Below are 13,857 nucleotides of genomic sequence, written 5' to 3' on the forward strand. Positions count from 1 at the left end.
TCAACGTCCTGAGTGTCATTTTTCAAGGGGGAGGCCACAAACAATGGCCACTCGATGACTGAAAGAAATTACCAAATAAAGCTTAAAGAACAGTGTGACCCAGGAAGCAGGGCAGTATGGGGAGGGCAGAGCAGAGTGAGGGGCGAGGTGTGAGAAGAGGGAGAGCGGAATTTGTCCTGGTAAGACAGCCTGCAGAGGCATAGTTACTGAAGTGTGAGAGCTCTTGGCATGCTAACGGAAGACATTTTAAATCTTTCATTGGAATCAATTGATCTGCAAATGGTTTCATACTCCCCTCTCTCTGGAGAGAGGTAGAAAAGGCACTAGAGCATTTGGAGTACAAAGGCCACAGACTCTCTCACAGTGCTGCTTTGGACCTGTAATGCCTTTTTGGTGTTTGGTTTGGTTTTATGGTTTTGTTTTTGTTTTTGTTTTTGTTTTAGCCTGGTTGTCACTTCAGCCCAGGCTGACCTGGAACTCACTAGGTGGTCCAGGCTGGCCTAGAATTCTTGGAAATCCTCCTATCTGGCCTCCCACATGCTAGGATTCCAGATGTGACCGTGATGTCATCTGTGCTGTGGAGGGTGGGGATTTCCACACTCCACTCGGCTCTTGTCGTCTGCCTGCTTCCCGATCAACCTGCCTACTTTAGCAAGAAGCAGCTGTTTGTGCATCATGCAAGGGTGGGAGTCCCTGCCAGCTGTGGACAGGAAAGTCAGGGCAGGCAGGCATAGAGAAACAACCATGACTCTGCCCGAGATAGAATTTCAAAGCGGGTCAGCAAGACTCCCCAAGGGCTTGGCCCTGACTCTTTAAAGAGACAGGCGGGTCCACTCATCACTGCTGGCTTGTCCAGCATCCCTACCGTCCACCTGTGATTAGTTAGCAGGGGGCACTAACATTTATCTAGCAGCTATCCTTTCTAATGTTAAACAAGATACTGACTGTTTCATTATCTAATTTTTTGACAGGGTATCACTACATACTCCCTGCCCACCCCTTTTTTCTAAATAGAAGGAAAAGGCTTAGAGTAGCTAAGGAACTTGCCTAAGATCACAGAGTTCATGTGTGAATGATGATTAAAGCCTAGGTCAGTGTGAGTCTAAACTGCAATTCTCCACTACACCATTCTCCAAGGTATGTGGGGGAGTTGATAACACCTACATACATTTATTATTACAGAGGAGCTGACTATGTTTGGGTGGTGAGATTAATGTCCATAGACCAGCAGAATACAATAACAGGAAATTATGTCTTTTTTTTTTTTTTAAAAAAAGCCAGTTAGATAGAGATAAAAGAAAAGTATATATATAATGTGTTGAGACACTATGTCCTTCTGAGGAAACCCACAGACATGGAAACACACACACAGTGGAAAAACAGAAGTCATTTGACCATTTAAGTCAATAAGTGTTAATTCAGACAAACTGTGAGGTAGTAACAGGGGCACAAAGATGAATAGAAAGGGATTTGTTTGATCTAGAGGGAAGACTAACCTGGAAAAAACCAGAAATCTCCTAAGAGATAACTCCAGGGTCAAAGGAAAAATCTTACAAAGAGTAAGGGGGAAACAATTGCAGGAAGGTGATTTAGGGTGGTCTGGAATCTGGGCAGGTGCTCTCCAGCCGGGGAGGGCACTCGAGGATTAGGGAACAGATGTGTGGGCCGGCCTAGTGTTCCAGGTGTTCACTATGATAGTAAGGTGGCCCGAGACTTCTCATACAGCTGTGTGACAAACACTCACAGGTCCCACGGTCAGGTGACGACATGCCTAAGGATGAGGACAAAGACCGAACAGCAGCAACCTAGCTTGCTCAAGTATGGCTTCGCCATGGTCCTAAACACGGCACCTCCCATCTCCCGACTGGAGACTGAGTTCCACATCTGTGTTGCTGATGGCCCTGTAGTGGGTGTCCAGCTTCTTGGAGCTGAATGTGTCCTGACTCAGATCCTTCACGGGCTCTTCTTCAGGGAACAGCTTCCCGAACAGTTGCTGACTATTGGATTCTACAAAACTGGACACCGATGGCTCATGCTTCACCAAGTTGTCTCTTTGACATCTGAGTCAACTCTAAGAGGAACTGATCTTGTACACTCAATGTGACCGTTCAGGATGACCTCATGGTTAAGTGGGTGAGATGGAAAACCAGCTTCTTACTCAATATCCATTGACCCCTTCCTCCTGTGAAACAGAGTTTCAGTTTGCCCAGGGATCTGACAAGACATGGAAGAGGCGGGCCCTGTTTAAACCACTTAACCTGACAGCTACTGTTTTCTAAAAATACACACGACAATGTGGCTCCATCACACTGAAAGGTGGACTGAGATTCCATGCTGGGGGACAGGCTTCTGCCTCTTCTGCCTGTCTTAAACAAGAACGTGCATGATTCATTTCATTTGTCCTGGAAGAGAGAACTCTGAGATGAAAATAAACCCGGGCTCTGGGTGGTACCAGCAGCTACTATACAGTCGCATGCAGAGTTGCCCCAACTCTGAACTCTTACATTTAATGCTCATTTTCTTTGGTGGGAATTTTATATATGTGCTATTGAACTCACTAGACTTGGCAAAAGGTAAAATACTGTGTTTTACTTTTTTTTTTTTTTCAAAGACAGGGTCTTGTAGCCCTGGTTGGCCAGGAATTCACTATGTAGAACAGGCTAGCCTTGAACTTACAGATCCACTTGCCTCTGCCTCCCGAGTGCTGGGATTTAAGGGGTGTACCTTCTTGGTTAGGGGTGGGACTTTGGACCTACTTCCCTTTCTCCTGTGCTGGAGTGTCGTCTGGCTTGAACTTGCACAGGTTCTGTACATGCTGTCACAAGTCTCTCTGAGTTCATGTGGGACTGGCCCTGCTGCGTCTGGAGAAGGCAACTGATATCTGCTAGGAGAGGGAGAATCGGTTTTCTTCAATTGAGTGGTACTGGGTATATCAACCACATGCCAGGGGAGGCAGGCCTCATGGTCAGGAATAGTTGGCCAACAAAATTAGACTCCATGGTGTGTGTGTGTGTGTGTGTGTGTGTGTGTGTTATAGGTGTATATGTGTTCATGTGGGTATTGTGCTTGTGGAGGCTAGATGTCAATGGTGTATCGATTTCCCCCTATTTTTTTTTTTTTTTCTTTTTTGAGACTGGGTTTCTCAGTGAACCAGGAGCTCAGACTGTCTAGACTGGCTGGCCAGCAAGCTAGAGCTCTGGAGAGCTGCCTGTTTCTTTCTCTCTCTCTCCTCTGTCTCCCTCTCCCTCTCCCTCTCCCTCTCCCTCTCCCTCTCCCTCTCCCTCTCCCTCTCCCTCTCCCTCTCTCTCTCTCTCTCACACACACACACTGTCGGGGTTGCAGATGCACACCTCTGGCCCTGGCTTTTATACGGGGCTGAAGATCGAAACCCCAGTCCTCACACTTGTGAGGCCGGTACTTTGTCCACTGAACCATCTCCCAGCCCTGAAGTTTTTAATAGCTAAATAAAGAACCTGGGGGCAGAGTTACACATGAATTCTTGTGGGAAGCACCTTGAATACCCAGCATAGTAAAAAACACTCAGGTTTTCATTTCTGACCGTTTTTATTTATGTACTCACCAGATTAGAAGCTCTTTATGAGTAGATTACACATTTTACAAGTCTTTGTATTCTGAGCACAGCAAAGTTGAAACGGTGTGCCCAGAGGACAGTCTGTATATGTAATGTATGTTGTCATGTGTTGTCTGAGCTCACTGAGAAGCTGGCTCTGGAAGTGGTGTTGCTCCCCTACCCGCACCCCACCCTACCCCATCCCTGCCGTCATGCATACACTTTATTTAGACCATGGTTCTCAACCTTCCTAATGCTGTGACCCTTTAACACAGCTCTTCATGTTGTGGTGTGCTCTGGCCAGCAGGGCTTCAATGGGTTCTCGACCACCTTAAGGACGGAATGATAGGGACAGGAGACACAAAGGAAATACACCAAGACAATATTCTGATCAAGGTGCAACTTTATTTTTCTCCAGGAGGGTTTATATAGTTCCTGCAGGGTAGGGGGAGCAGGAAGCTGTTACCTGCATAGGGTGGGGCAAGCTAACAGGATGTTTATGTAGGATGTTTACAGGGTGAAAAGGTCAAGGGCTCTACTCAATGTCCTGTTGCTAGGCAACCTGACTGTAAGCTGATCTAGTTCCCTGTCTTATCAGGGGTCTGTATTTTCGCACTAACTAGAGATTCTGTCCTTGTCCCTGACAGTGGTGACCTCCAACTATAACATTATTGTCGTTGCTACTTCATAACTGTAATTTTGCTATTGTTATGAATTGTAATGTAAATATCTGTTTTCTGATGGTCTAGGGCAAACCATGTGAAAGGGTTATTCGACCCACAAAGGGGCTATGACCCACAGGTTGAGAACCAAGCACATTTGTTTATGTCCAGTGTCCTCCAAAACAAACTCACCCTGGGTAAGACTGGACTCCTGGCTCAGAAGCAGGGCAGTCAAGGGTGTTTAAAACTGCCCTCGAGAACTGCTAGAAAGTGAACTATTTCCATCAGAGACTATTTATCCCGTAATGTAAAAATGCCTGCAGTGGGGATGGGAAGCTGGAAAGACCCTCTCATCAGGAGTTCCAGCTGCCTCAGCTTCCCGGTCGGTTTCTGCTGGATAACTGTGAGCAGCTGACTTGAGGCTTACCTTCCTGTTGTCATGTGTCCTTTACAAGGAGGCACTGGTCCATCAACTCTGAAATAGCAACTCCAGCTGGCTGACCAGTAGGGCTTCCCTGTTCACTTCTGCCAGGTGTCCTGCGCGCCCGCTTCAATAGTCCTCTGCTGTCTGTCCTGACTTTTGCTTCCTATATACTTACTAAATCCACTTGTTCATGGCTGAAAGTGAGGCTGTAAGTCATAGGTCATTCTCCAGTCCAACAGAGCCAACAGTGAGTCAGACCACGTAACTCAATATTTAGGGCTGTCCCAACACATCATCAGCCTTTGCTAAATACGTATTGGATAAATGTATATCTGCAAATGTGAACTTTTATCAGGTACCTGGTACAGTAAGTACTGGGCTCAGATGACAATCGAGACTTACACGCCGGGTCATCAGCTATTTCTCTAAACACCTGTACTCACCTCACCTGTAAAGTGGGGGTACAATTTCTCCAGAAGCATCACCCCAGACCCAGGGAAGGCAGAGTGCTTCTAGGTTTGGCCCTGCCTAGGGACATGGCCTGTTTTCATTAACTTCGAAGTTGAACGCCTCAAGGTTAGACAAAGGGACCTGTTAGACAAAGTGGATCTATACCAAGTTTAGGAATTACTGAGCATGAGAAAGGTGTGCCAGAATTCGGTGGTCACTCACTAGGTCAAATTCTTTACTTTCCCATTGCTGTGTTAATATCTAAGTATTATTACTGAAATGCTGCATACTATATCTGGGAAGGCTGTGCACTGGGAAGGAAGGGCAGAGGGTCTTCTCTGGGAAGGCTGTGCCCTGAGAAGGCTGGGCAGAGGGTCTTCTCTGGGAAGGCTGTGCACTGGGAAGGCTGGGCAGAGGGTCTTCTCTGGGAAGGCTGGGCAGAGGGTCTTCTCTGGGAAGGCTGTGCTCTGGGAAGGCTGGGCAGAGGGTCTTCTCTGGGAAGGCTGGGCAGAGGGTCTTCTCTGGGAAGGCTGGGCAGAGGGTCTTCTCTGGGAAGGCTGGGCAGAGGGTCTTCTCTGGGAAGGCTGTGCACTGGGAAGGCTGGGCAGAGGATCTTCTCTGGGAAGGCTGTGCCCTGGGAAGGCTGGGCAGAGGGTCTTCTCTGGGAAGGCTGGGCAGAGGGTCTTCTCTGGGAAGGCTGTGCACTGGGAAGGCTGGGCAGAGGATCTATCTGAGATGTACTTTTAATGGGTGTTTTAGTTTCTTACAAATCAGGCAAGAATATCAAACTGGAAAAGGTCAATTATCAATGTGTCGCCTCTGAGCTGAGGGAAATGGACCCCTCAGACACTAAGGAACACATGGATATTGCCTTTCTAAATATGAATTGGGCAGTATCCATGGAGAGCCTTGAAAACATGCATAACCTCTAAATACCCTTCACTGAGTGATAGGCTGGTGGGTTTCAGCTGATTTCTTCCTTACATGACCATAAAACCAGCCAACACCACAGCATCTCTCTCTCTCTCTCTCTCTCTCTCTCTCTCTCTCTCTCTCTCTCTCTCTCTCACACACACACACACACACACACACACACACACACCAGAATTTATTTATCTGACACCACCTGCCTTGGCCTGAGACATATGTATTCACACATAGTAAGTACACATACAACGTTCTGGTTACGTTACAGTAAGCTACAGAATGAATTCATACATCTAATTAACTGAGAGCAAAACATTAAGGGGAAGAGATATTACAATCTCATTAGTAAACAGGAGCACACTTAGAAATTATTTTTTAAAAAGTCTTATTTCCACTTTAAAATATGTATAACCAGGCCTGGAGAGATGGCTCAGCAGTTAAGAGTGCTTGATGTTCTTACAAAGCAACCATGTCCGGTTCCCAGCACCCACACAACAGCTCACATCTGTAACTCCAGTCCCAGGGGCTCTGACACCTTCAGGCCTCTGAGGGCACCAGTACACACGTGGTACAGACAGACATACACACAGGAAAACACTCAGACACATAAAAGAAAAATACATCTTTTTCTATAATGCAAAGTATGACTGCACATGCCTCTAACTCCAGGATGCAGGAAGCAGATGCAAGAGCCCAGGTTCAAGGCTACCTGGGCTACAAGGAAACCCTGTCCCACCTCTCCCCAAATGTAAATACAGAGGGTGTCTGCGATAGTTTATTTAAAGCTTAGCATTGGCTGACAGGGTTGTAGACCTGTCTTCCACTTTGTAGTCTAGGGTGTGTGTGAGCAATCTGAGCAGCAATCCTCTCAGGGACTGTCCTCTGTCAACTATACAGCATTTATTAAAAGTGCTATATCCAAATGAATGTTAAGTAAAACTATGACTAAAGAATCAAAGAATTAGAGAATTCTAGTAACACTACACGCTAGTGGCCAGGTGATTTACAATGACATCAGTGCTCACAAACCTTAAGTCAGCTACTGTTTCTTTTCAGACGAGAAAGCAGATTCAAAGGCACTGCGACTTACCGATAGCACATGGCCAGTGGCTAAACCCTGTCTGTCATCCTTCAAAGCCATCGACTTGCTGGGGCCGTAATCCTAGCTACTCAGGAGGTTAAAGCAGGAGGATTCCAAGTTCAAGGCCTCAGAGTACGGTCCAGGTCTAGCCTGGGAAATTTAGTGAGCGCCTGTCTCAACCACACTATAAACAGCAAACACTGGGCTTGGGATAAAGCTTAACTGCAGAACATTTATTTCACTTGCCTCAGGCCCCAGGTCCAATCCCCAGCACAATGACTACTACCACAACAAAAGGGGGAAAAGAGGAAAAAAGCCGCACACTTAACCCATGAGTTAGGTCAGTCAGAGTTCGGACCTGACTGAGCGCTTTTACTCTGTAAAGGATTCAACCTCGCCACCCCACCACACATGAAGATTAAATACTCCTCTAGTGATATCCCTCAGCACGTTTTGTTTCTGAGGTTTTCACTTATCTGGGGTTAGAACACAAGGCCTTGTGTATGTACACCAGGCAAGTTCTCAGCCACTAAAGCTGAATCTCCAGCCAGCATTTGAGATTTTCAACTCAATGCACTAAAAGGCAAAATATGGTCAACCGCGAGTCTGGACTGAGATGATGTGGCTGTGGCATCACTCTGAACAGGTAAAAGATGTTCATTCCCTAGTTCCACATACCTAATTTTGGAGATTTTACTGGTTGAGAGAAGAATCTGCTTTCTCCTAACAAAAACTATCTAATCCCGTGATGTCCCAATAACTCAAAAGAAACTCAAAGCACAAGAGTTGCTGCTATACATTGTAAGAGAAAAAGGAAACTGTACACAAAGTTACGCAGTTGTGTGAGGAACAGAAAAAGAAATAACAAAGACTGTTTACTACATTTTCTTTCCTTTTGTTTTTTAATAAATTATAAATACTTTATCCACTTATCAAAGTTCATCAAAGAACTTCCAAAATATTCCATCTTCTTCATTCTTCAGGGATTATTCATTCACAAAGTAGGCCACCTACAGAAAAGATTTTATTTTAGAAACTCAGAGTTCAAACATCAAATCAGATTCAGGGATTTAGGAACTTAAGACCATCAGCAATAAATGCTTCCCTGAAATACTAAATAACTGTCACAATCCTTCTAAACCAGTCATGAAATAAAGATTGTTTTTCAAAATTCTAGTTTAGAAACTAACACTATCCCTGAAACTGTTCATTACAATAACTAATCTTTAGAAGCTTTTGTGAGGTAAAAACACTATTTTTCTTAGAGGTACCTTTAAAAACAGGCCAAGGCACTGTACTTTTAACATTAAACAGAAGAGACCTGCAAATCTCTGCTGATCCAAGAGCTTCTGGCAACAGTCCACGTTAAAGTCGGAAGGAAGGTCAGTTCAGTACACACAGTTCCTGTGGGAAGTCCTCCTTGACCCAAGGGCAAGGAAAGAGAAGCCTCTAGGTCCACAGCAAAGATCCAGAGGGAGAGCGGCAGAGGAGAGCGCTGCTGGCCTAGTCTCCACAGTCAGGCTTCTCGCCATGACCCCCTACCCACCCGCACCCTAGTCCCTATGCAAGAAGATGGAGAGCAGCATTGAAAAGATGGCTACTAGGCAGCCAATACTTAGGTCTAATTCAAGAACTTCCTAAACTTGTTCCCTCTGTTTGACTTAGACAGGAAACAAGCCTCACCAACACACAGACACCTAAATTCCCTTTTTCCTAAAGAGCTTGAAGAACAATGCACTTGAGCAAAGGTCTGAGCAGGAAAAAGAGGCAGAAACGGAGCGATGCACCATTTCAACAGCCTGCCGCACCCTTACTTCTCAGGTACTGCTTCCTATCAGCGGGGCTGACTGTGAAGGAGGATATAAATAAACTCCTGGTTCTTCTCTGGGTGGAGAGTCCCTGGTAAGTGGGACTGTCTTTTGCATTTTGGCATTTCAGAGGGTCTTAATAGATGTTTTGCCTTGTTTTTAAGTTTGAGTGTTACAAATGATCCCTGTAATGCATTATCTTGAAATACTTTTGTAAACAATACAGGTATAAAATAAAGTTCAATTAAACAAACAAACAGCGTCATTACTTTAATTGAATTTTAATGGGTTTTCCATGTTTCTTCTGACCCTTAAATGCAGGAAGGTAAGAACCACCCACTTCCTGATATCTCTAATTAGGAGCTGGATTTGTCTACCTTCTCTCTCAGTAAGAGAAAATTCTAAGATTGAAGACTGTCTAGACTCACTGCCATAATATCTATTTTTTCTTTATAGTTTCTGAGTCTCTTTTTGCTACCATTAAATCTTGAGACACTTCATATTTAGCATATTCTCTGTTTCTATAATGTTAGCAGATGGATGTAAAGGACTTGAAAATCATCTAGGAGTTAGAGTCAGCAGGTGAATTCTGGAAAGTGTTCCTTAGGTCTTTCTGAGGTACAGTTCTAGGTGAGAACCAGTGGCTGATGTAGAGAACTTTGAGATAGAGCATGGAGAGGGTAACACCCCATCTGCTATGAGCCAGCTCCGATTAAGATCTACTGAGGGTTTGAACTAGGGAACTTTCATGACCACTGCTGGAACAACCTAAGTTTGGGAAGCATTTTTCCTCTGAAGAGGTTCTCAGAGAATATGGTCTACCAGTCTAAGAGACATACCAATTTAATCAGGCTTGCCTCGGAGCAGGGCAGGTAGCTGTGCTGGAGTTTACTACGGGCAGAGGTTTGGTTCTGAGGTACATGCTCCCATGCATTCCAGGAACACATCTTTGTCATTAGTATTCCTTCTAAGTCTTAGGACTGAAGATAAAGGAAATGTACAATCCTAAAAATGAGCAAGCTGGCAATAAAAGCTCATGAAGTGTACGAGTAAAACCCAGAGTGCCTCTGTTTGGAGAATACAAAAAATGTCATCCCACCACTACCCTTCACTGCATCTCCAATTCATCTATGATGCTCTAGGCAGAGCTTAAAACAACTGAGTAGAAAGAGCTAGAACATGAAGAAAGCCATGACAGACGTTGGGGCCTGTATCTTCAAACACTCTTCTCTTCCAGTCACACTTCTTATCGGGGAGGGGGTATTTATCTCCTTTCTATACTTCAAAGACCATGAGGAGTCATGGGTGAAATTCCAAAGGGAGGGAAAGAGGAAGAAACCACCTCTCTGCTACTATTAAACTGGAATGTGGCCTTGGTATCTCTCTGCTGTCACTAAATCAGAGGTGGCGGTGAGGTGTGACGTGAGAACTGCACAAACGGAATGCTTGCCTGGAGGCTGAGGTTCCAGTTCGGATCCTGCTGAGCCCAGCTCAGGAATCCTGCCACACTGAACCACCATTAATGTCCCCATTCATTCACTCATTCATTTGATTAACGATACCCTAATGGGCATCTACTATGAGCCAGGCAGTGGTCTTGGTGCTAGGGATAGGCTGGGAGTGAAACCAGATGCTTCCCAGAACGTCCATCCTAGCTAGAGGGAGGCAGGATGATCACTGTAAGAAGATGCTCGGTATACAGGTGGTTAACTATAATGACAAGAGTAGCCGCTAGACACAGAACAACTATTAACCTTTTTCTAAATTAAGAATTCAGTTCCCCAGCCTAATTAGGACCAATTCAAGCGATTAATAGCCACACAGGGCTAGTGGTTACCATACTGGAGAATGTGGCTACCATCTACCTCTACCATCACAGGAAGGCCTACTGGACATGGCTGGAACAGCGGCAGGGAAAGGGGAACTACTTCACACGGGGCATGGAGGAAAGGCCCCTCTAACGAGACTTTGAGACAGCAACTGGAATAAAACAGGATACTTGAACTTCCCACAGCTGCGAGCCTCTCTGATTCTGATGTAACTCCAAAGGCTCTTATCAAACCAGTTCTCAAAAGCTTCATACTGTCTCAGATTTACTGGCTGCTCTCAAACGCCATCATTTACCACCCCATACTAGGAACTGAAAAGCTACTTTTAAAGTGCTATTTAAACACACTAGATTAACCAGGCAAGCCACCTTCCAGAGAGAACGCTGCCACGTAGCTAACTCTGTAAAGTAATAAACAAACCTGAAGCAATACAGTTGACTCACCCTGTCATATCTTAAACCCCAGGGCTCTCATGCACTCCTTGTGGGCCTCGATGAGATGTCCACAGTGTTCTTCTCCTTTCTCAATGATGCTGTAAAATAAAAGGCACTGGTTACCTAATAGACAGAAAGCACAGAATATATGACAGTGCAGGGGAGCGAGACTGTGGGTATACAGAAGGTGGATGAAGTTACAAACAAAACTCCACTACACCAAATAGCCTGGCTCCTGTGCTCTGTTTGTTCTTACGACGGTTCCATGCCCACTTTTGGGCCTATTATCACACAGGAATTAACTTCCTGTTTCTCCTTATATTCAAACACACTTAAACCTACTTGTAATCATTAAACACCCAACAATATAAATGTCAAAAAAGATCCAGCCGGGCGGTGGTGGCGCACGCCTTTAATCCCAGCACTCAGGAGGCAGAGCCAGGCGGATCTCTATGAGTTCGAGGCCAGCCTGGGCTACCAAGTGAGTTCCAGGAAAGGCGCAAAGCTACACAGAGAAACCCTGTCTCGAAAACAAACAAACAAAAAGATCTGGTAGCTAGGAGCTGTAAGATGAATCCTTCTTTGAAAGATTAATCCTTCTTTGAAAGATTAATGGACATTTCATTGATAAAAATCTATAAAGTAGCCATAAGAGCTAGAATGTACTGACACATGCCTGAAATCACGTTTGGGAAGCTGAGGCAGGAGGAACCTAAGTAGGAGGCCAGCCTGGGCTACATGTCAAGACCCTGTCTCAAAAGGAATTGTGGAATAGGGTCTACTATTAATCCTTACCAGTGAATGAGAGACTGGGTGGGACTGACGGTGAGTTCTATATAATAGAAACTTTACAGAAATGCTGGACTATTCCATTTATTGGACTCATTACATACACACACACACACACACACACACACACACACACACACACACACACGGGAGGCAGACATGATAAGTACCTTGCACAAGGTCATCAAATTGGAGGATCAGGATTCAAGGTCTGCCTGTATTTCTAAGCTCTTAATCTTGACATCACATTTCCCAAAATTTCCAGAAGCATGCATTACCATTGCAGGAACCTCAGTATCAAACCGATCTTTAAATTCTCCATTTACAGTATGGCTTGCAAAGTAGTGATAATAACTAAGGTACACTTACTATCTTACTATACCAACGAGTAATTTCTCTTTCGTGTATGTTTTTAAAACATAGTCTCACTCTGTTGCTCAGGCTACACTTGAACGGTGGCAATCCTCCTGCTTCGGTCTCCCCAATAATGAATAACAGGTACTCCCCGGGCATGAGCACCCGTATCTGTTTCTACTATTACTTTTCTACTTTGGTGGGAGAAATAGACGGAGATGGAGATGCATATTCACGTTATCTGAGGACTCCTAATGAGATCTGCTCCGGAACTGAGACTTCATAAAAGTGAGAACAAACAAAACCTTTTGTGACTTGATAAGATAAACATTAATGTCACCTATATTGTAGACAGGGTTTGTTTTTTTTTTAATTTGTTTTTATTTTATGTGTATGGTTGTCTTGCCTACACGTTTGTCTGTACACCATGTGTATGCAGTGCCCACAAGAGCCATAAGAGGTCGTCGGACGACTCTGGGACTAGAGTTGCTCTCGGGTGGGTGTTGGGAACTGAAGCCAGGTGCTGTGGAAGGGCAACCAGTTCTCTTAAAACAGAGCCATCTCTCCAGCCCCAGACAGGCTGCTTTTCAACCTTCGGCCCTTTAAAAGGGGAAAAGGGATCCCTACAGAAATGTATCCTGTGTCCTACTATACGCTCACGTTTTGGAAAAATTCTTAGAAATTACCTGAAAATTTTACACTTTGGTCTTGCTACATTTACCATAGCTAAGTGGTATCGGAATGGCTGTTGACAGATCTCCGCATATTTTAAGTTCCGTTAAGTCAAACAGCATCTTGACGCACTTCTATATATCTGGACCTAAGAAGGCTAAAGGGCATTTGTAGCAAGGAATGAAGGACGAGAACCTCGGGGCCAACCTGACCTCTTGCCCTCTCCCGTTACCCCGGAGACTGAGGTGCGCGCTCAGGGAACAGGGTGACTGCGAAACTATGGGTCCCCTTAACTCCGGAGTGCCAGAGAGCAGAGCGGAGCCGAGCCTGCCGAAGCCCGGCCGGCCGTCCCTCCCCGGCTGCGCACTGACCACGCATCGCGCGCCTTCTTGGTCTCCGGGCAGGCGCAGCAAGGCTTCAGCGGCTTCTTCTCCTGAGCCTCAGGCGGGGCAGGGCTGGCGGCGGCCAGACCCGGCATCCTTCCAGCCGAGAGCAGCAACGAGCGCACACGCGCAAGGATCCCGAGCAGCGCCCAACCCGAGCTGCCTGCACCCACTTCCGCAGTCACGCTAAAGAGGACGGGAAGTCCCGCCTCCCTCCGAACGGAAGCGAGCCCGAGCTGCGCGTGCGCAAAAGAAGCGGGACCGAGGGCATTGACCCAAGGGCATGGCTTCAGCGCAGGCGCAAAGGTTAAAAGGTCACCCGGAGGGTTATTTTTGAGATTGCAATTTAATTGCAACATTTTTCCTTTCTCTTTCCTCCCTATAAAGCCTCACATATCCATACCCTTTCCCCACGTCCTTCAAATTTATGACCTCTTTTTTTAACTAATTGTTATTGCATGCATATATATATA

The 13,857-nt window shown here is 45.5% G+C and overlaps 1 protein-coding gene across 1 annotated transcript; it reads right to left on the minus strand.

The window, feature by feature from the left end:
- Positions 1-7,998: 7,998 nt before the first annotated feature.
- LOC131922363 (cytochrome c oxidase copper chaperone) lies at positions 7,999-13,591 on the minus strand. The gene is made up of 3 exons (XM_059277145.1): positions 13,373-13,591; positions 11,196-11,284; positions 7,999-8,125 (listed from the first exon to the last, which is right to left on the minus strand). The coding sequence occupies exons 1-2, from the start codon at positions 13,477-13,479 to the stop codon at positions 11,200-11,202; spliced, it is 192 nt and encodes a 63-aa protein (XP_059133128.1). The 5' UTR covers positions 13,480-13,591; the 3' UTR covers positions 7,999-8,125; positions 11,196-11,199.
- Positions 13,592-13,857: the final 266 nt, after the last annotated feature.

This window comes from Peromyscus eremicus, chromosome 12 (assembly GCF_949786415.1).
Source record: "Peromyscus eremicus chromosome 12, PerEre_H2_v1, whole genome shotgun sequence".
NCBI lineage: Eukaryota > Metazoa > Chordata > Mammalia > Rodentia > Cricetidae > Peromyscus > Peromyscus eremicus.

Bases quoted from the DNA above. Each gene is read 5' to 3' on its own strand.
- LOC131922363 (XM_059277145.1), bottom strand. From the start codon at position 13,479: ATGCCGGGTCTGGCCGCCGCCAGCCCTGCCCCGCCTGAGGCTCAGGAG. The intron at 11,285-13,372 runs GTCAGTGCGCAG...TTTATTTTACAG, and splicing joins AAGAAGGCGCGCGATGCGTG to CATCATTGAGAAAGGAGAAG.